General features: G+C 50.6%; 2 protein-coding genes across 3 annotated transcripts in view; one reads left to right on the forward strand and one right to left on the reverse strand.

Annotated features, from left to right (window-relative positions):
- The first annotated feature begins 1,378 nt into the window (after window positions 1-1,378).
- On the forward strand, window positions 1,379-8,081 carry LOC108555939 (adenylate cyclase type 10). The gene is made up of 28 exons (XM_017911831.1): window positions 1,379-1,616; window positions 1,690-1,824; window positions 1,901-2,112; window positions 2,168-2,333; window positions 2,393-2,475; window positions 2,533-2,669; window positions 2,724-2,932; window positions 2,994-3,100; window positions 3,167-3,291; window positions 3,354-3,486; window positions 3,550-3,693; window positions 3,771-3,977; window positions 4,048-4,322; window positions 4,391-4,671; window positions 4,754-5,113; window positions 5,181-5,404; window positions 5,482-5,668; window positions 5,743-5,958; window positions 6,025-6,213; window positions 6,285-6,526; window positions 6,588-6,651; window positions 6,714-6,759; window positions 6,837-6,957; window positions 7,011-7,194; window positions 7,248-7,332; window positions 7,387-7,483; window positions 7,550-7,831; window positions 7,899-8,081. The coding sequence occupies exons 1-28, from the start codon at window positions 1,379-1,381 to the stop codon at window positions 8,052-8,054; spliced, it is 4,905 nt and encodes a 1,634-aa protein (XP_017767320.1). The 3' UTR covers window positions 8,055-8,081.
- A 21-nt stretch (window positions 8,082-8,102) lies between these two features.
- Window positions 8,103-21,234, reverse strand: part of Cda5 (Chitin deacetylase-like 5) — a 43,938-nt gene continuing 30,806 nt past the window's right edge. The window contains exons 3-17 of one of the 2 annotated variants that reach the window (XM_017911990.1): window positions 20,377-20,554; window positions 18,867-18,962; window positions 17,218-17,578; window positions 16,676-16,731; window positions 16,232-16,386; window positions 15,911-16,083; window positions 15,755-15,804; window positions 15,007-15,138; window positions 14,117-14,158; window positions 13,187-13,380; window positions 10,839-11,064; window positions 10,075-10,204; window positions 9,686-9,993; window positions 9,420-9,618; window positions 8,103-9,307 (exon numbers count right to left, since the gene is read on the reverse strand). In XM_017911990.1, coding sequence (XP_017767479.1) covers window positions 9,143-9,307; window positions 9,420-9,618; window positions 9,686-9,993; window positions 10,075-10,204; window positions 10,839-11,064; window positions 13,187-13,380; window positions 14,117-14,158; window positions 15,007-15,138; window positions 15,755-15,804; window positions 15,911-16,083; window positions 16,232-16,386; window positions 16,676-16,731; window positions 17,218-17,578; window positions 18,867-18,962; window positions 20,377-20,554 — 2,465 coding nt within the window. In that variant the 3' untranslated portion in view covers window positions 8,103-9,142. Of the gene's footprint in view, window positions 9,308-9,419; window positions 9,619-9,685; window positions 9,994-10,074; window positions 10,205-10,838; window positions 11,065-12,077; window positions 12,304-13,186; window positions 13,381-14,116; window positions 14,159-15,006; window positions 15,139-15,754; window positions 15,805-15,910; window positions 16,084-16,231; window positions 16,387-16,675; window positions 16,732-17,217; window positions 17,579-18,866; window positions 18,963-20,376; window positions 20,555-21,234 lie in introns of both variants that reach the window. The other variant, XM_017911991.1, reaches the window with a different exon arrangement.

Consider the following 21,234-nt stretch of genomic DNA (forward strand, 5'->3'; position numbering starts at 1 on the left):
TTTTTTTTTTTTTTTTCTTCGACGTTAACGAAGACACTGACGAGAGGAGGTTAGCGTTAAAGCAGGCTGCAACTTTCCTTTCTTACCAAACTTACGATTTTTCTTTTTCGTTTTAACCACAATTTTCCTCGTTTCTTTTTTTTATTCTTAACGAAGACGACGTTACGTTTCTTAACAAAGTTCTTCTTTAACGTTAACCGCGAATCTTATTCGGTTCAACATTTTGAGTTCTTACGTTCTTTCACCGACGAGGAATCCGTAAAGGAAAAAGGAAAAAAAGGAAACAAAAACCACGAAAAATGTAGAAATAAAAATTCATCGAACTTGATCGGTCGAAGGAAAACACTTTTTTGGCCAACGAACGAGAACGTCGCGAGTAAACTCCAAAATGCGAGTCGATTTATATAAAGAGTATATAAGAAATGCGTATATTTTGTAATACGAGAGATTCTATTCTACTAAGATGTACACGGACAGGTGTGATACGTAAGGACCACCATTTTTCGCTCTTTTATTTTTTCCCCGTGGAACGAGAGCGAATCTTTCTTTGCGATGATGGTTGCAGGTGCAGGGGAACGTGTCCACGTTTCCATCGGAGACAATTTGAGACGGGGGTGTATTTGTTAGGAAAGAATAAAATAATTCGTTGCACCTTTCACCGATTCCGTTTTCTTTCATTAACGATACTTGCATTTTTGTTCTCGGCTGAATTTCATTCCACATTTTTGTTCCTCCTCGGAGATAGCGGGTATAATGCGTAGCAAGAGCGTGCAGCCATTTTGTTCTTACGTTTGCTTTCAAACCATGATGCGAATCGACCAAGAAACCTGGTTCCTACTAGTTAACATAGTTTAAGTAACAATAATGTTTCGACATTCCTCTTATAATATGTAATCGCAAAATACATAAGTTATTTATCTAACAGCTGTGTTCGTTCCTTTCTCTCCCGCCATCTTCTCTGTCCACCCGTGATTATAGCGCAGGCTTGCGAAAGTCTTCCATTACGAGTATTCTTGACGCGCAAGTCTGAAGCTTCCTTCGATTGACGCATCGAAACAGGTAACGATCGAGTCGTCGAAATTCTGAGCATCAAGCAATCGAGCAAATCCGAGCGAATCAAGGATATTCCGATAATCGAATCAGATTAATCCTAATTTAATTAGACGCGTTGTCCAGCATAATGCCGTTCTCGATCGACGAGAAAATCGCGTGGATGCCGGACGTGATCGGGCCGATATACCAAAGGGAAGATATACTCACTTTGCGCGAGGTTAGTGTTTCCCGTTTCCTCTATATTTTCATATTTCTTCAAATAATGCTGCGAGAGACGATTAATTAGGTTCTGAATACTCATCGAAACGATAAATGCACTCAAACGATGGCGACCTTCGTGCCCGACGAGTTGATATACGAGAGCGACCTGTTCAAGAAGAACTTCCGCAAGTTCCTCTCGGTGATGGGGTTGATCAGCACGACGCAGTTCTTCAACCTGTATAGAAGGTACAACAGCGCTGAGAATGGCGGTAGCTTCGCTCTGCTGTCTGCGCTGAACGACTACATGGAAGTTATCATAGAGGAAGTGTACACGTCTCACGGGGACCTGTTGAAGTTCTCTCGTACGCGTGTCAACTCGCGTAGACTTCGCGGGAACGAGTATTCGTGGTATTTAAGGTTGTTCCTTGCGCGTAGACGACAACTTGCTGGTCATGTGGAAGATAAACAGGGACGAGTTCGTGTCGAAAATGGTGCACCACGTGATTCTATGCGCGCAACGGATCCAGATAGCCGTTGCCAGTCTGCAGAACGACCAGTCCGCCTCTAAAGGTAAACGATAACGTTTGTAATCGAGTTGCCACGTGATCGGGCGATCTTCTGTTGACGGGCGTTCCCCTGTTGACAGTGAACGTGGTGCTGTCCGCGGGAAGAGTGACGTTTTCCGTGATCGGCGACGACAGGGCGCGACACTTCGTAATTGCGGGCAAACCGATCGAGGAGCTCAAGTATGCCAGGCGAATCTGTTTACCCGGCGATCTCGTGTTGTCCTCTAGCGCCTGGGATCACTGTGCTCCCAGCCAGTACGAATACGTGATCAAAGACTCGAACAACGTCAAGGTGCGTGTGATTCTAGCTGCGAATAGTTGAGAAATGTACCTCGATCGCGTGGCAGATCATCAAAGTGCTTGGTCCACCGTCCGAACCTGTGAGAAGGAGCACCATCTCGATCGCGGAGACTCCGTCAAACAGCCAACACGCGGTCGCTTACACGCCGTCCGAAATGTCCATATCGTCCGACATATCCATAGATGCTGAGATCAACGTCGTTCACTTCCAGAGTAAGCGTGTCCGATTTACATATAGACTAGTCATACAACTATGACGGTTCCTTTCACAGCTAGGGTCTCGGTAGTCGACGCACTGCGAAGACGCATCGGCGAGAACCTGAAGAGTTACATGTTGAAGCCCGTCATGCAGCAGGTGAGTTCGCGAATTGGAAAATTGGCGAGACTAAAATTTCCCGTGCTCCGTTTCCAGGTCCAGAGCGAGGAACCGATGAGGTATCTGACGGAAGTGAGACACATCACGGTGGTTTGCGTGAGCGTAGTTGCAACTGAGTGCACCGTGTACGAGCTGATTTCTCTGATAGACGAGCTGTTCAAAATTGTCCAGAAGTATGTTCCTCGAGACGTGGCATATTAGCATACGCAGTTATGTCCTCGTCGCAGTGTCATGGAAAAGTACCTTGGGTGCCCGTGCTTGGTGAATCTGTACGAGAAGGATATCTCGTTTTACATCGTATTCGGAGCTAGAGGCTACGACAGCGAGGCAGGTGACGAGAATTTTGCAAAGAACGGACTGCTCACCGCGTCATCCATAATGAGGAAAACGAAAGTCGTTGCTGGTGTTAAAACCGTTCTCATCGGTGTCGCGACTGGTAACTTTCGATACATCGAATTTTAAATGTCAGGTCTTTAATTTCGAATTTCGTTTCACAGGTCTGGCATTCTGCGGAGTGGTCGGTCACCTAGTCAGGAGGCAGTACATGATCTTCGGCACGCCGATCGACAAGGCGATTTCCTTGATGATGATTTCATTTGACAAGGTTTGTCCTGTGACTTTTCGATTCCCGTGTTTGTCTTTGGGGAATCTTCAGAGATGTTTGCCGTAGATATCCTGCGACTACGACACGCTTTACAACAGTTCTTTGCCTAAGGAAAAATTCCGTTCGCGAGGCTTGAAGATACTGAGGAGATTCGGGAAATGTCACATCTACGAATTCACGGACACGTACTCGTAATACTTTTACTGGTTGACTATGCATCACGAGTGATATAATATGCTAATTCTCGTTCCAGGATAATCGAAGCACCATCGAACTTGGAATACTCCTATCCCATACTCGGCTGCTACAGCGAAGTGGAGTACTTCAAGGATATATTGGACGACATCGGGGTGTCAGGACGGATCTATTCCGGCCTTCTTATCGAGGTTTCAAACATCTACAAACACGAATAGAGTTAATTCACTGAAATCATTCTTGATCTTGCTTAGGGTAGCGAACGGTCCGGCAAGTCCAGGCTTCTCGACGCTTACGTCACGATCGTTCGAAACAGGCAGATAAAGCTCGTTCAGCTTTCTTTGCACTCGTCCCACATGGAAAAGTCTTATTCCGTACTGTACCACATGTTTCTTCAAGTAAATCGACGAGAATCCGAAAGGCAACTCGAAACGATCCAGTATATGGTGAAATGTACCTTGTCTTCCATGTCTAGCTCTTCGATGCCGAGGATTGCACGTCCATCGAGGATCGCGAAAGGGTTTTGCTATACACGCTGTCCGAAGTGCTGCAGCCTGAGAATTTCTGCTACCTGAACACTATCATGAGGGTACAGTTTCCGGTTTCGGAGGAGTATTGCGAGGATAGCGATTGGCAGCGTCACAAAAAGACCATCGAGATCTTCGAGGAGATATTAAACGAGGTTACACAGCGTAGTTGTTTCACTAAAGTGGTAGAGTAAATTATTTTCTTATACTTTAATCACGATTCAGGTGATCGGCCGCGTGTGCATCCTGCTGGACGACGCGCAATACATGGATCTGCTTTCCTGGCAGTTTCTGTCTTCGGCTCTGAATAACAACCACGTGGTCCTAGTGATGACAATGATGGAGCCAGTTTCCTGGGACAATTTGACCCAAGTCGAAGCTGGCATCTGCCAAGATAAGAGGCTGATGAACAGGACGCTGAACGGTTTGGAGTCTAAATACTTGGCAGCTTTTGCCTGCCAATTTCTCAACGTTATCGCGATCCCTAACGCTCTCGAGAAGTAAAAACCCGTTAATCTCTTCCTGTCAGTGTCGGATGAATTTTAAGTTAATTACTCGATTCTTCTAGGATCCTTCAACAACGCAGTAAAAATGCGATCGGCTGGTGCGAAGCGTTCCTCATGTCAGCGTTACAAGTTGACGCCATGGAGGTTGTCACGATATCGCCGATGGAAGCGGTTCATTACGATCTCGTTTTCCCGGATCAGTACCTGCTGTCAAAGATTCCCGCGTATTTGACACCCGAGGAGCTGGCACCGCCGTTGCATTGGTCCCAAATGAGCGCATTGAACGTTTGCATACCCTCTGCTAAGCAGAAAGCTTTCGTCGATCCTAATCGCGACGTTATAGGTAACTCAAACTTCTTTTCGTTAATCTCACTTTCCATTCTTCGCATTTGACGCAGATTATTTTTAACCACCATAAACTTTAGGTCTAAGGATAGATATCTACAACAGGATGAACTCTTACGAACAAGATTTCATCAAGTGTGCAGCTAGCTTGGGCAGCATCTTCTTCCGTAGCATGATGGACAGCGCGATGGTGAATGCCACGCCGATCTACACGTCGAGAGGAAAGTATGATTTATCCAAGCGAAATTTCCCTGAAATTCAATGTACCTCTCTTGTCTACACTGCAGCAGTGGCAGAGATGATAAGATTTCGGATTTTGGAATGCGCTATGATTCAGAGGAAATACTACCACTCGGATGATTCAGTGATGTACGTGCTGAAGAAGCGAAAGACCTTCAGCAACATGCATCATTTGGTCACTTGCGACTGTCAACCGATCCGTTGGTTCACTCTCCGAATATACTCGATCGTCCTAGACAGCGATAGTGACCTAAAATCTTTTTGCAGGCCTATTTCCCAAGAAGACCTTGCCTCCTTACGCTTACTGCAAAGTGCTGCAGTTCACGATATACTCTTACCGTAAGCTCTTCTACGAAATACTCTCGCCACACGAGAAGAGGGATTATCACACGAAGGCTATAGGCATCTTCGAGAAGGACGCTCGAAAGTGCTCCACCTGTGGCAGTGGCGAATTCCTGTTAATTACCTCGGAAGAAGAAACCGTGGAAAATGTAAGCGTCTTGAGAGTTTATAGAGGTTGCATTGCATATCTGGATTAATTTCTTGTCACGTTTATCGTGCTTTCAAGAGCGAGGAACAGTTGGCGAATAATACGAAGAATACGAGGAGAAGAACCACGTTCCACAGTCGCCATGACAGATTCGATTTTAGACGAAGCATCTTCGTCGACAGCAACGAGTTCGATAAGAGACGGGACACTATGAATATTCGCAGGATTTCCATCCTGCCTGTCCACGTAGACAGTAACAGCGATGGTAAAGACGAAAACTACGTTACCTTGTGTTCTTCCATTTGCAGATCTGTACCTCGTTTTACGTTTATTCCGTAGAGTCTTCAAACGGTGTCAGAGAAGCGACCAGGGATGACTCTGTGAGTGATACTACGAAAAGAGTCAAACGATCTGCCACCATTTTGGACATATTAATCGACGAGTCATGGGAGACTCGTTTAAGGGAACTCAGTTACGTGGACTATCGCAATTGCAGGTGCATGGAGGTGGTCAGTTTCCTGTTTTGGATGCTGCACTATCACATTGTACAAATCAGTAACGTCCCCTGTCTTTTGGAACAATGGCTGTCTTTCACGGATATTACGAGGATTCGCGTTTCAGAGGACGCTGAGAAGTACGCGAAGTTCACGATGGAGTATGCCGCAGGTTTGATCCAAACTGGACAGCCTCTCTACGCGACCAAATTCCTCGTGTCTGCGTCCGATCCCTACAGCAACAAGAGCAAGGAACAGCTGAACATTGACATCTCGGATTCGACTTTCGACAAAGGGAGGAGTCTAATTCTGATGGGTAGAAGATTTTATTTCTACGCGATTTTGCGAGCCAGCTCGCAGCTGCAATTATTCCTGGAATTCGCTCAGGTGACGCTTATATCGCGTATGGGAATTATTCCCAAGCGAAGAAGTTTTATACCGAAGCTGTGGTGTTGAGAAGCGAGCTGCCACAAGGGTCCCAAGCGATTTGCTACAATATTCTGCTCGAGGAGATACTGTACAAATTACGAGGCGTTCCCCAGTACACCAAGGGTGCGAAATCTCAGGAGAAAGCTGCAGAGAAGACAGAGCTGGCTATCTCCTTGCAACGACTGTCTATGGTCTCCATGGTTCGAAACGATTTCGGCAAACGCTCGTTGCCCGATTTAACATTCGTCGACGAAATTTTAGTTGCAGAACGAAACGAAGATGGCTAAACTGGTCATCTTGCAGAGCATACGTATCATTTTCGAGAGTTCATAGAGAGGACGATATTGGCAACTATCAAGCAGAAAATTAACTGGAAGCTACCCGAAGAGATCATCGTGCTGGTGCAGATTTATCAAACGATATACGAGAGCAGGTAATCGATTTAATCCCAAACATTTGAATTTTTCTGACAAGGGAAAATAAATTTTGCAACTTGTTCGTCGACGATAGGGTACTGAGGGGGAAGCTGAAAGAAGGTATCGACGTTGGGATAAATATCTGCAAGATGTGCAATTACGTTCACTTGAACAACACGAAGCTGGTGGTTCTACCGTCCCTGATAGAAATTATGGTAAAGTCTCTCAGCATCTTCGTGCAAGGTTGCTGCATTCAATACAATTTTAGGTCTGGACGAAGCAGATAAACGCAGCAGTCGACTTGCTGTGCGAATTGTACTACCTCTCCAAAGAGGATATAGATTATTCTTCCATCACTTGGTATTACGCCCTCTGCATGGAACTTCAGCTGGACGCTGCCATGATCTTGGAGAGTTACGAGACGTGTCACGACTTCTACACCAACGTTATCGGTAAAAATTTCTTGCTCGGGCTTCGCATCAGAGTTTTCTACGACGATCATCAGCTTTCAGGTCCAAAACTTGCGTTCTACGCGATCCGGAGAGCCGGTTGCGGCTGACCACTTGCCTAGTCATCTGGCAACTGAGAATGTGAGTACTCGAGGCACTCGATGCGAATTCTACGCCATAGTACGAAATTTACAGGAACGTTAAAGTGACCGACGCATTCGTGAAAGACATCGACGAGTATCTGAGGAACACTACGTGCGATAGCTTCGAGCAAATATGCAACTACATCAAGGTAGGCAGAATCGATTGTACGTATAAACATCCTGTGCGAAATAACGACTCTCCTATTGCATTACAGGGTCTCGAGTGCTATTTGTTGTTAATCCAGCGTCGAATTACAATCCGGAAATCGCACGATCTGTTCGATCGAATAGAGAAGTCGAAATCGGTCATCAAGCTTCTTCACGGCATGGCAGCCAAGCAGCCGTTTATCAAGCCATTTCTGTACCTCTTCCAAGCTTACATCGAACTCCTGCGTGGCCGGAAGTCAGCATCTGCCAGTAATATTTTAAAGTCGAACAAATTCGCCGTCTCGCAAGAGAACTGTATGCTACAGGCTTGGATCGAGCAGAACAAAAGGGTAAGTAGTCCCCTTTGTGGGGTCTCTTTTCTGGTATTTTCTGGTATACACGGGTCGATTATCGCAGACCTGGGAAGAGGCTAGCTACAACAACATGGCGCAGTACTGGGTGGAACACGTGGGTGTCGCGGATGGAGTTCGATGGCAGGAGATCGAGTCGTTCAGTTTGAGCGTTTGGTCCACTATTCTGTTCCCTCTTCCGTTTCCGATGTCTACGTTCTAACAGTCGACTTATCCCGGTAAGCGAGGACGACGCGAGATCGGGAACAGAGGTAGGAATTGTAGCGAAATATTTATTGATTAAAGGCGTATTACAGTTTCAGGTTCTAAAAGGTATACACGACGATCCCCTCGTGTGCGCGATAATCGGTTCAAGATGAACACTCGTTCTCACGGTTTGTTTCTCTCGTCTGCAAGGCGACCTCCGCGCGTGCTGAACCTCCAGTTCGATTTCAGGAAACCTCTCGCGACAGACGATTCCGGCTTTTGTTTGCGTTTGCACATCCACGATAATATACTTTACAATTAGTTAATTCGTCTATCGGATTTGGCCGAGTACGCCAAGGATACAAGCTTCGAGTTAAAACGAGAAGAATGACTGGCGAAGAGTGGAAGAGGACGAACAGGGGGAGAGAAAAGGGAGCGAGAGTAGAGGGAAGGACAAGACGAAACGATGCTCGTTCTCGATTCTCGCAAGAATCTAATGGATCGTGCGAATTACGAATACATCCGATACGTTGATTGCCTAATGAAAAACCTCGACAACAATCGTGCAAGAGAACACCGGTATCCGGTATTATGACCCGCCAAGCTAAAGTCGATTAAATACGTTTTTAGCAAAGTAACCTCGAATCGTTTGCGTGAAACGCGAGAGTTTCTACCACGAGCTTCCGGCGTATATTAATATAATATACGACAGACTCGTTGCAGGGCATACCTGAAATTTCTTTTCGTTCGCTGATAAGGATGCAGAGCCTCGAAACGTTCAGCCATCGTGCATTCGAATGCCTTTGTATGGATAAATCGACCGATACATTTGTCCGAACATGTCGTCGAAGAGCCATCGCGTGATGCTGGTTTCTTCGCGACTCGTTTCCAATGAAGAAGAAGGGAAAAGGTGGCGGAGTGCTTTCGAGTCGATTTCGTTGGCGTACTCGACCTGGATACGTTCCGTGGGATGTGGCTAGTGGAGAAATGAGGACGGGATTTTAATCGAATCGCAGTAAAAACGTCTCGTCTCCTCCGTTGGCGCTGCTACTCCTCTTCGGCTGGGTGGACCTCGATCGCACGGAACACCGATCCCCTTTTCGTTCATTCGTGCGCATCGACGTCGTTGTCGATGCGACTGCTTCGTATCCCGGTCTTACCCGTCCACGGATAGATGTCCGGACACGTCTGGCAAGTCTTCATGTACCTCACTCCGCTCTTGTGCCAAAGATTGCAAACCTTCGGGTTGTTGCACTTCTTCGGCCGGTCCTGCGTTACGTGCACAATTAGGGGACAAGCGAGATCAAGCTGCTCTCCGTTTGCCAGAGTCTCGGAGTGCGAGCACCTGTCAGAAGCAACGGAAGCAAGAGTGTCTACGTACCGGATAGTTACACCCGAAGGATTCGAAGGTGTGTAAGAGCGGCAGTGGCGTAGGATTTCTGACCCATTGAATCGCCTGCCAGTTCGTCACGATCCACACGTCGTCCATCGCGACTATGGTGTCTAGGAACGAAATGAAGCCCTCCTTGTGGTGCGGCTGCGTGAACCAGGCGGCGTGATAGAACAACCCGAACGGCGCTCTGCAAGGTAATTTCTTCTTAGAGCGACTCGACGTCGTCGACCGCGTAATCTCGCGCGGAGACCAACCTGTTGGTCGTATAGTGTCTCTCGAAGTTCTTGATAAGCATCTTGTAAACACCGTCAGCAGTCGGCGGGTTGCTGCACGCGTCGCCCATCGAGCATCTACCTCCGTTCAGGTCCTGCCACATCACCATAGGAACTTCCCACAGGCCTGGATAAGATCTGGTGGGGCACGGTGGAATCATGCAGTCGTGGAAGAGCTTGTAGTCCAAGGTGTACGGCCAGCTGGGGGGTCGGTTCTCGTAGATCGGCATCGACGAGTCGTACGTGAAGTTCGTGTCCCATAACATTTTGAACATGTTGTTCCCGCCGACCTGTTTCGTCAGAATTAAACATCTCTAGGGTTCGCCGACCATTCTCTCTACTCCTCGCGTTTTGCCAATGAAAAGAATTACCGATAGGAACGGCGCCCTCATTCCCCTGACATCCTCCAGCTTCACGCCTCCATAGGCCGAGAGAATTTCACGCTGCCCGGCTACTTCTCGCGCCCACTTTCGCTGAGAGAACTGCTCGCCGAAACTGTGCCTGTTCCGTGGATTCAACGACCCGTTGATCACTCGATACCGAAGAAGGGTACACGCGATCGCTGGGTCACAATCCAGGGAATTCGATCGAGCGGGTAATCGCGGGATAAAATGCCACCGTGCATCGAGAGGAATGAACAAGCGTCTTCGATCGACGCGCACGCTGTTTACAGCGTGTTCGGGACCGGTTCTCGATCTGTTCCTGCATTCTGACCCGCAGCGAAGTGCGAAAGCGGCGACTTTTATCCGACTAAGCAGCTGCTGCCTAGCTCGACTGCTAATCAAGCTGGCATTAGTCGCTAATTGATCGGCTATAGGCAGAGCGTGAACGATTGCGATGACCGACAATTGGCAGAATCGTTGAAGCGTCGCGATTGCTCAATGGTAATGAACGCGTGATTAATGATCAACGATCTAATAACGAGCAACGTTATCGACACGGTGCTTCGTAGATTCGGTAGACCGAGTATCCTTCCAGTATCGCGTCGTTATCTCTCGACTCATCTCATCCGAGTTGGTACCGGTCGATCGTACGAACCAAAGATATTCGAAAGAGTAATAGAATCAGCGAAAGGATACTCGGGAATGTTGGTTGATCGAGCTTCCCGGGTGATTTTCTGTCTTTCTGTACTTACGAAACCGTGTGGGAGGCAATCTCATGACCGGAGGCATAGAGATTTTGGACCTGGCTGTAGTCGGTCCACTCGTGGGAGACGTAGAACGTGGCCGAGATGGGACAGCCGTTTGGATTTTTTCGTCCTTTCTCGAACAGGTCGGCGTAGAGACCCTTGTTCAGGTCGTTCACGGAATCGTCGAACGTCAGGAGAACGATTTGCGGTATCTCCTCCGGAAGGTAGTCACCTATTTCGGGAATCGTTGTTCCGGATCGGAGGGGCGAGGGACGGGCAAGTGGATCAAAGGGACGTGTTCGTCGTGTGAGAACGTGTGTACCGATTGTCCGTATTTCCGTAATTTCGTTCGGCAGACGATCGTGTGGCGTGTGAATGTACGTCGACGAGTGTTGCGTGATGGGAATGCGAGGGATGATCGAGTGATGCGAACAGACAGAGAAAGAGAGCAAGAGAGAGAGAGAGAGAGAGAGAGAAAGAGAGAAGAAAACGAAGAGAGAAAAGAAAGAAAAGTTGCGGTTAGTATGCGTCATTAGTATACACTGCACAGGTGCGGTGCACAGCTGGTGAAACTGCTTCGCGACCCGTGTCACCGTTCATCTCCGATCGCACCCGTTTCACCAACCGTGCCTTGCAATTCACGTTTTATCGCGATCCCGGACGATCCTCTAATTGCCTTGGCCGAGTAGACGATGGCGGTCTGCGAGCGGAGCGATTGCTTGCGGAAACACGGAGGAACGCTCGGATGCCCGTCGATGGAACGCGTCGAGGGACATCGCGCTACGATACCATCGACTCCTTTCTTTCCTATCGCTTCTCAGGCCCGGAGCAACGCGTCGGGATAGAATACCGAATCTTACTTTCAGATTAGCCGCTCGTTTCTTCCGCGCATTCAGGATGCCAGTTTCCTTTTCCGCGAGAGGTCGTCTCGAGTAGAAATTGCCCCAGTTCGCGGCGCGCGAAATTAGAGGATCGCCGCGGAGCGAAGCGTTCCACGAGCGTTCTCCGAGGGCCACCTCGGACAACGGGAACCACACAGCGCAGACGCACAGGTGACAACGAGGATAATCGCTGTCGAAGAGGGAGAACGTTAGTCGAAGAGAGGCGCAGGCGATGACGTTCGATGAACCATGTACCGCGCGATCAGCGATTTAGCGTGGAAGCGCGACATTCGTGACCTCGTCCGGTCTGCGGACAGAGCGTAACGCAAGCTGCGGATATAGTTTAGCCTCCCGTTCAACTTACGAGACCGTGTGCGATGCCATTTCGTGGCCGTTCGCGTAAAGATTTTGCACCTGGCTGTAATCGGTCCACTCGTGAGAGACATAGAACGTGGCCGAGATCGGACAACCGTTCGGATTCTTACGGCCATTTTCGAATAGATCGGTGTACAACGGTTTGTTCAGATCGTTCACGGCGTCGTCGAACGTCAGAAGAACGATCTGCGGCGTCTGTTCGACCGGGATTCCACCTGGATACACGACATCACACATATATCCGGTCCACACGCGTGGGCGTCGAGGACGTTACGCTACTCGGATCCGTAGACCTCGGGAGAGACTCGAGGACTATCCCGTATCGTGACACGACGTTTATCGGAAAATCGGAATCTCGAAGAAAGAAGCGCGATCGATCCGTTGCTCGATGGAAAACGGGACGTAGGCAGATTCTTCCGGATGATTTATGCGAGACTCGCGATTGCGCGATCCTTTCTACCAGACGCAGGAGCACAGCCGGCTAGGCTGTTTCGATAGCTTACGTACCTCTCGCCCGCGGGGAAATATCACGATCGTGATCCCTTCATCCCGGATGCTTTGATCGGATACTCACAGGCGCGTGGTTCCGTCGTCGCGACGCGTACACTCGCGACGCGCTTCCTTCATCCCGGATGCTTTGATCGGATACTCACAGGCGCGTGGTTCCGTCGTCGCGACGCGTACCGAGTCGTCGTCGTTAACGGTTATTCTGGAAACCTGGGCGGGTGGTTGGCGATTCGCGTCACGCGGGAGCTTTCGATTTCGAGCAGCCTTCGAGAGCGCGCACGTGCGAAATCGCGAGCGGCAAGGCGGATCTGTTTCACTTTCGAGCGGCCCGTTCCAACGGTTATGCGTAACGTTAGAATCGGAGAAAGTCACGGTGGCTGCTAAACCGATCGGCTAAACTTAACATTCGAGGCGCGCGGACGCTTGCGTCACTGGCTGCCCACGTTGTATCGTTTTCAACGACATCGATTCGACTTTTCCGCGTGTACGCAGCCTCGTACAGCTTCGTACCCCTCGCGAACCGCACCGGTCGTTTCCCTTCCCTCGCTGCCGATCTTCGATCGGGAAATAACTCGCGTGCGGCACGCTTACCTGGAATGTCTGCACCGCCGCAGCAGCAATCGGGAAGTAAGCAGACGTCCTTGCGACACTTGGCCGCCGGTTTGTCGACCTGAGGAGTCGGGTAAATCGGCGCCGGCCTGGTCGGAGGGTACCTGTAGATGTCGACGAACTCCTGCGCTTTCGACACGATCTCGGTGGACGGCTTCAAGGTTGGTCGCGATCGCCTGTAAGCCCGAATTACCGATTTCACGGAATCGATCGCGAAGAAACCTGCGTTCCGGCGTTCGCAGAAACTAGCTATTGTTTCCTGTCGCGCAACTCGATTTCACCTTTCCTCGACGACAGCCGTCGCGACGTATCATTCGATTTGCATACGAACTCGTACCCGTTCTTTCCGTGTCGTCGTTCTCGCGTCACTTTCCGTCGCGATCGGCGATACTCGCCAGTGGCGGACAATCGTTTAGTAACGTTAATACCGACAGCTATGTAGCTTACTCCGCAATTAACTTTCTAGCCGCATTAATTCGACGCAGCCACGTTCGTTCACCTCGACGAGAGGCGACAGCCACGGTGGATCTCGAGGTTCCCGAGCCACCGGATCGGATGTCCGCTTCTGCTTCCAGGATGGCTCTTTCTTCGCGTTCCAGTCCCCATCTCCCGCGATGATAGCGTTGCACGGTCAAACTCGATAATTTCACCGATTAATCGGAAAACTGCGCGACCGTGTCCCGACTTACTCCCCAGATCCTACGTAGATCAGTACGTGGCCGCGACTCGACTTTCTAACGACACTTTTCGAACAAGATTCGTACGGTTTCCTGCATCGACGACGTCCAAGCGTTGCCGTGCACGATCTTAATCGCGAGCGTATCGATCGTCCGATACCTCGTTCCGCTCGACGACGCTAGTTTCTCCGAACAGACGGAAGGACGAAAAATCGTTGCTGGAATGTGGACTTACGGTGGTGCCGTGCCACGATGGATCTGCTGCGGACGACCTCGGCTGAAAGAAAAGCAGAGAATAGGATCGAAGATAACGGAGGCGTGGTAGAAATCGAGGTAAAACGCGTGGAGTCGGCAGAGAGGGGCGGGGGAGGAGAGAAAAATGCAGATGGAAAAATCGGTGCCGTTTCCGGCGACGCACAAAAGGAAAATGTTCGACTACCGGGAGAGAAAGCGAGTGCTTCGTTTAGCGGAATACAGAGACCGGCGAAATCGGGTCTTGGTCGATGGAGACGCTGCAAGGCCGTTGCTTCGCGGTGCGCGCGGAAATCGAAGGAATCGGTATGAATAGAACGAAGATCAAAGATGCCAATCGACACTCGCCGTGATCTAACGTTACACGGAACTCGAGTGCGCTATATATGCCACGTAGCGATCGCGATAGGGGCAGCATTAAGCTGATTGGACTCAGACCCGCGAGAAACTCTTCGATCTCGCCTTCGGTTACGATCCATCTACCACCACTTTCACGAGCTGTTGCGCGCGAGTACATAATAAAAGCGAACGCGTACGAGCGTACTCACGCGTCGCACTCGAGCTGTGCCCGCGTTTTATCTTTTCCGCGCCTGAAATTCGCGCCGTGTAACACCGTTTAACGATCCTCGATCGTGGCCCGAGTCCCCACCGAGTAAACACTGCTGGATTTCTACTCGTGCGCGTATGCAGGGGCGGGGAAATCGTGTTTCCCGACGCGGTCGAAGAAAGCGTGAAATAATGTCGCATTCGTCACGATCGATTCGTTGGAATAATATCGATCCAAGTGGCGCTGCGATTCCCGCGAGTCCACGCTTTCGTTGCATAATTCGGGAAAAAACTGGACGATCGGTAACGAGTACGCGAATACTGTACCTGGGTGCATTGACCGTGTAGGGCCTGTTGGTGGTGGTCGGAGGCTGCGTGGTCGTCGTCAACGGGATGAACGTGTCCACGATGGCATTTGGAGTCGTCACGTGGACGACTGGGTGGCTGAGCACGTTCGGTCTGCGCACACGCGACGTCTAATTAATAATTTCCACGATTCTCATCAGCGTCGCCCCGTCAGCGCTTTCTACGGCCCTTCACCGTGTCAGCCGCTTCCGAGACGGATCGTTTATCCGATTTTTACGCTTGCGATTTTGTCGCTTTACGCGCTCCTCGTCATTGGAATCTAAATTTAGTTTAAATTGCGAGAGAGTTGTACGTGGAATCCAGAAGACGAATGCCGCTTCGAATAAACGCATCAACGCGACCGGTCATCTAGACCAGCTCGCGCGTTTCCCTGCATCGCGACTATTTTTAAGGCCGAGATCCGATCGATAAGTCGGCTCGTTTACGCGAACACGGATTTCGCTGGATCTCGCGGGATATCGATCAACGGTGGATCTTCGACGATGCTGCAAGGATACGCCGATATGGTCTTGCACGTCTCCGAGAGACGTAATTTACAAGAATAGCGAGGAGACAGCGATGAAAGCCCAAGGCTAGGAGCTCGAGCGATTACAACGGCAATTTCCTCGTCGCTTCACGCTCGAGGAGAGAGCGCGAAGGTTCGACAAACGTGGACGATCGTCCGCGTAACTCCCAATGGATCCGTTTCGATTAATAAGAGGTTTCTCACCTGAACGACTGGCCTTCGGTAATGCGGAACTTGTTCTTGTTGAGCTGAGCCTGGACACCCGGCGCACGGCGGGGAAACAGAAAAACGACAAAGTTGTGATTCGCGATTTACGTCGGGTTCCTTTCTAAACGCGCAGCAAAACACTTTCCATCTTACCTGGTTCTCGTAGATATCGTAGTCCTGCACCGTGACGTCCTGGTTCAGGTTGTACTTGTCCGCTTCGTTCACCGCGACCTTTTTTGGCTTTTGGTACTGCTTCGCGCTCACCTCGCTGATCTTGACACTCGGCTGAACGGGTACCGATTGATTCACGGTGTATTGGTTGTAATCTAGCCAGGGAAACGTTAACGATTACACGCCGTAATCGCGAGCGTGAAAGATCGCTGGTATCCCGGCCGGGTGAACCGGCTCGGTAAATCGGCGAGATTTCGAGAAAAACTGCAATTTGCTGTGAATTTACGTAAACGGTTACCTTACCGTCGTCTTTGTAAATCGACACGTCCTCGTCGTAGATGGTGTAATACGGATAACTCTGGTCCGGGTCGTTGTAGTACGACTTGGAGATGACAGGGGCGACGGTGGAGGCCAGGATCTTGGCGACCCTCGGCGACTCCGAGGATGGTACCTGCGTCCTGTGTCACGCGCAACACACACGGTTAACCACACGCTCGAGTCCCCATTTAAGGGGACACTTATCAACGGTGAGAGTTATCTTAAATGGACGCCGGCAGCCAGAGTTATTTCGTGAGATAATCGGTGTTCGAAGCTCGGAAAAAACGTCACGGATCGACGTTACGTAAAGGCGAAGCAGCCACCGGGAGAATTAAAGGAGCCCACGGCGAAAGAGAAATCGAGTAAAAAGGTCGTGGCGCGCGCCGCGGCAGGGCTGGCCGGGCCGATTTCAAAGCCGATTTTACGTACCTGTAATGGGCTTCCGGTTGGGCACGCGTGCTCACCAGGCTCTCCTTCTCTCTTTCCTGCGGGACGTTAATTGAGAAATTAATTCACGTCGCGCCCGTGCCTCGGTCCTGCTCGGATTTGTCATTCCCTCTCGGACGCTAATCGACTTGGCACCTCTGTGGCAACACTCGCGCGAGGAATTCACGCGTGGAATTCACGCGACCAAGGCTATTTTCTACGCAACGCGCAGGTAGACCCAGGACCCGAAATTAACGGAGAAATTCGTACAAACTCGAGTCTACTGCGTCCCCGTTTTCACGCTACGTAGACTTTCCCGTTTGGCCAACCGGCTCGGGCGCTCGCAGCGACCGGGCAATTGGCCTGCGTTTATCTCTAATTGATCTATAGTTATCTTGTCAAACGTTACGGACAAATGGCAAACCGATGGATAGTCGACGGTGTTGTTTTCGAAGCAACGGGACCAAGACGATTGCGAGGGAATCGGACATTCCGCTCGGGCCTGGCGAGAAATTCGAGATGAACGGGGCACGAGGGGAACTCACGGAAATCACGTTTCTCCTCAGACCATCCCTGTCTCGTTGAACTTGACCAATCGTGGAAGGTTGTCCTCTGTAGACTCGCTGCTGCCTGTCGCTCTCGATCTCGGACGCTGGCTCGTACTCGTCCTCGTGATAGTTCCTGGCCTGTTGCCTCTGACGAATCTGCTTCTCGGTGATCTGGGGTACAGGCGGTGGGGTGGTGGTAGCAGAAATCTGTTGCCTCTGAACAGGTCGCGGTTGCAATTGCTGTTGCTGTTGCTGGTGCTGCTGCTGTTCGCGTCTCTGTTGTTGCTGCTGTTCCCGGATCTGCTGTTGCGATCGTTGCTGCTGTTGCTGCTCCTGAAGGCTCTCGATCTTCGCCGATCTGCGGGATTTCGAGGAAACGATTGCGACAGGATTAATCGTCGTTACCGCGAGGTTGCGGCCGTTTCACGGGATTTTGTCGATCTCCGGCATTTCGCAAAGTCTCGCGTGGAACGGCGGGCTGGGACGAAGTCGAACGAAAGTTCATCGAGGTAAAAGGACTAGGTAAAAGTTTGCCTCCGCGGCGATCGAGCCAGTTCGAGCGAATCGACTCGCGGGTCGGAACGATCGATTAACGTTACCGATCGAGCGAGCCGATCGAACCAGTTTCGAACGAAAACGCGCGTTGCCGGGAATGGCAAGGACGCCGGTCAGACGGTTGGAGACGAAAAGAACCGGCGTACCGGTTGGGAAATCGCCTCTTTCCCCGATTACCTCGAGCACAATACGTTAATGAGCGACCGGCGACCGCTCGTTGCCTAACTTCTCCTTACACAAGGGAAGTCGTACCCGGTTCCGAGGCGAGTAGTGCTCTCCGCGAGAAACAGCGGAGAGAGTGGGAGGCCCGGGTTCATTGTAGGCTAGCGCTCGATTATACAACGAATCCGCCAGGTTTCCGCTTAATCCTTTCGGCAACGAGTCTGCACGTCGTTGGTGAACGGCAGAATTAACGCGTAACCGGACCGCTTCGGCGATTCTTTGGATCAGGATCCGCAGGACCGTAACGAAGCAAAGCACGCCGAGGTGACGGAGGAGGCACGAGGAAAGCGAGAGGAAGAGAAGAAAAGACCGACGTGTGGCAATCGGCTTGGCGAGCTGTGCTCCGTCGTGAATTTTAACGCTAAACAGGAAGACGGAGGAAATCGTAACGGAGTTAATCGCGGTCGATCAACGTCTAGTTTATTGTTCCACTCTCGACGTCACTGCCGCTGTTTTCTCGCGTGCAGCCAGGTCGCGTTGATCAAACTCGTGCCTCCGCGATAGTTTCGAGCAGTGCAAAAATACCACCGGATCGTTTCGCCGATACGTGTCTGTCTCGTTCCTTCTCGCCAGCTATAACAGCAACAGCGATCGCGGGTGAAGAACACGATCGATTCCTCGTTACGCAATCGGCGGACGTCCGGCGATACGGATGGAGGGTGGACGTAGCTCGCCGAAGGCCGTTCGAACCGATCATGCTGGGAACCGTTTGCTCTTGGCTAATCGATCGTGCGAACAGGAGTAAATTGGATCGCTTTTTCCCTCGGAGGAAAAAGCGTCGTTACTTGAAATAAGCGAAATAGTCAGACTGTACGGTAACCCACGTGTGTAATAGTTACCAGTGACACGTAATCGCGTTGATAACTCACCTTTCCAACAGCGGATCTTCTTCGGTTTCCTTACTGGGAGATCCGCCTCCGGGACAGCCTACGTTACGTGGCCAATCGCATGTCTGTAACTCGTGACTGTGGAAAAGAAAGCAACGGGAGTCTCGATAATAATCGTTACCCTTCGTTAATCGCTACCACGAACAGGGTAATCTCGCTCTGAGGGATGCGCGGAACATCCCCTCTAAATGTACCCCGCGCGGAGAACTCGGGGTTGGAAAAGGCTTTGCTGATCTCGTTACGTGGATCGGCAGAGTGCACGGAAGATTTTCAAAGACCGACCGAATTCGGAATCGCGTTTCGAGTAAGTTCGCCAGCACCCTTAATTGGACACGCTATAACCGCGTGTACGTTAGGCCATGCAGGCCGGTTTTATAGCGAACTCGTTTGTACGCGCTGTCGTACGGAGAGAGGTGTGGCAGGCTGATTTTTTCCAGGATTATGCGTACGGCTACGACCCCCTTTTACCTCGTAAATCCAGATCGAAAGCGAAGCAGGATCGTAATCGCGTCCTCTGACGCCCCCGTCCTAGACTCAGAGATTCCGTTTGCGCGCGACGCTCGTATACCGCGAGAGATCCACGGTGAACTTTATTATTCCTCGGTAGACGTGGTCTGGATTTACGTTCATGGTCGAAATTTCGATTCTGACGTTCAGAGTTGATGGCCGGATGGAAAATTCGCGCGTTAAGATCAGCCCGTGGAAGAGAGGTCGTTTACCCGGGCTTCCTGTAACACTTACGGCAACTCGTCAACGTTTATACTACTCGCCCACTATTACGCAGCATTTCCACTCGCGACGTGTTTCTTCGATCGCCGATTCCAAACCGTTACACGAACCATCGCGCAAACGGAATTCTATTATTCCATATGACACGTACGTTACAAGAAATTCCGCGAAACGTACACCTACGCGGCAGTTTTCGAGCGTTTTAAATTCCCATTGGAACGGGACAGCGATGTCCATTCGGTGTTATCGAAAACGCCTAATCCCAGGAGCCTTGTAACCTGTCGGCGGGCATCCGAGGTTCGGCAAGAGCTCTATTCGGGCCTGGAGGCGGACAAGAAATAGAAATCTCCGCGGAATCTCGCAATACACGGGCCCTGGGAATACAGGAGAGTACGTCCATTAGGCCTGTCTATATCTGGTCGACAATACCGCGTTTCGCTTTCGATCCAACGCCTCGCATTATTCGTCCGCGTTTCAATCCAGCGCGCTGCTAATTTCTGCCCATATTAGTCCACCGGCTGGGCATCGTTTCCACGTTCCTGCTCCTAGATTTACCCGCCCATTCGCACGCGTTATCGTGCCTTTCCGATCAATTATCCGCTTATTCGCGGAAACGCGCGGCGGCGGTGCCAGCGACAAAGACCGATCCTGCGTTTATGGTTGGACGGAGAGACCAACGCTGTGGAACGCTCCTCTGCGGGCATTTCGCGGATTAAAATCGGCGAATGGCAGACATCGGAGAACCTGCGAGGATTATACTCACCTGTACATTAATCCACCCGTGCAGGACTCGAGTAACGCACCACCGAACACGCACACGTAGTACTGAGTACAGTCACGCGGATGAGGGTAATACCCGAACTCCTCGGGACACTCGAATTCCAACGCAGCTTCGTTTCTGCTCGCCCTGGCGCTTCTCGGGATGGGGTTTCGTTGGCAACCTGAGACCGGAAGAGAAAATTCATGAATTCTCCCGCTGATATAGCCTATAAACCAATTCGAGCCAGGTAGACCCGAGTTCGGTATCCCGATCGATAGCTTGGGATACTGGAACGTGAGCGGTACACCAAGCGATGGATTGCATAACGCGGAGTGTAACCGGATTTTTGGCCGACCTTGCGCGTGCGAGAAACTCGAGCAACCGCACGCGAATGTTTTGTAAATTCGGATCGACGCTTACGAGAGGAGTAAACAGCGCTGAAAATCTGGCGCCAAATTTTCGTAATGGCGTTGTTTCGTCAGGGGGGACACAGGCGAACAGAGAGACGCGTTGCGTGCCGCGGCGGTTGCGGTGCCACTTTGTTACCGGCTAAATAGCATGCTATCGTTGAAAATGGTTCCTACGTTCCACCATTGTTTCGCCTGCCGGCGGATTCGATTATCCCACTAAAGCTTTCTGGCACAATTTCATCGTGGGACCGCGCCACTGCTGGAACGACGAATTGATTTGTTGCAAACGTGACTTGCGCCATTCCGCCTTGTACTTTCGACGTGAGAATACGTGTCTGCATCCACGATAACGCTGCGACCCGCGAGTTCCACGAATCCTTTTCCATCCAGAGATCGATCGATCCTCGGTCCCCGGTCCGGCTGTGCCGCCGCGAGATTCGAAAATGGTCAC

This window comes from Eufriesea mexicana, unplaced genomic scaffold, assembly GCF_001483705.2.
Source record: "Eufriesea mexicana isolate 0111107269 unplaced genomic scaffold, ASM148370v2 scaffold294, whole genome shotgun sequence".
Taxonomy (NCBI): domain Eukaryota; kingdom Metazoa; phylum Arthropoda; class Insecta; order Hymenoptera; family Apidae; genus Eufriesea; species Eufriesea mexicana.

What these genes read in the sequence shown, in the direction of transcription:
- LOC108555939 (XM_017911831.1), top strand. Translation starts at nt 1,379, where the DNA reads ATGGCGACCTTCGTGCCCGACGAGTTGATATACGAGAGCGACCTGTTC. An exon ending in AAGACTCGAACAACGTCAAG is followed by an intron (nt 2,113 to 2,167) that starts GTGCGTGTGATT and finishes ATCGCGTGGCAG; the next exon opens with ATCATCAAAGTGCTTGGTCC. An exon ending in TTGCGACTGTCAACCGATCC is followed by an intron (nt 5,114 to 5,180) that starts GTTGGTTCACTC and finishes ATCTTTTTGCAG; the next exon opens with GCCTATTTCCCAAGAAGACC.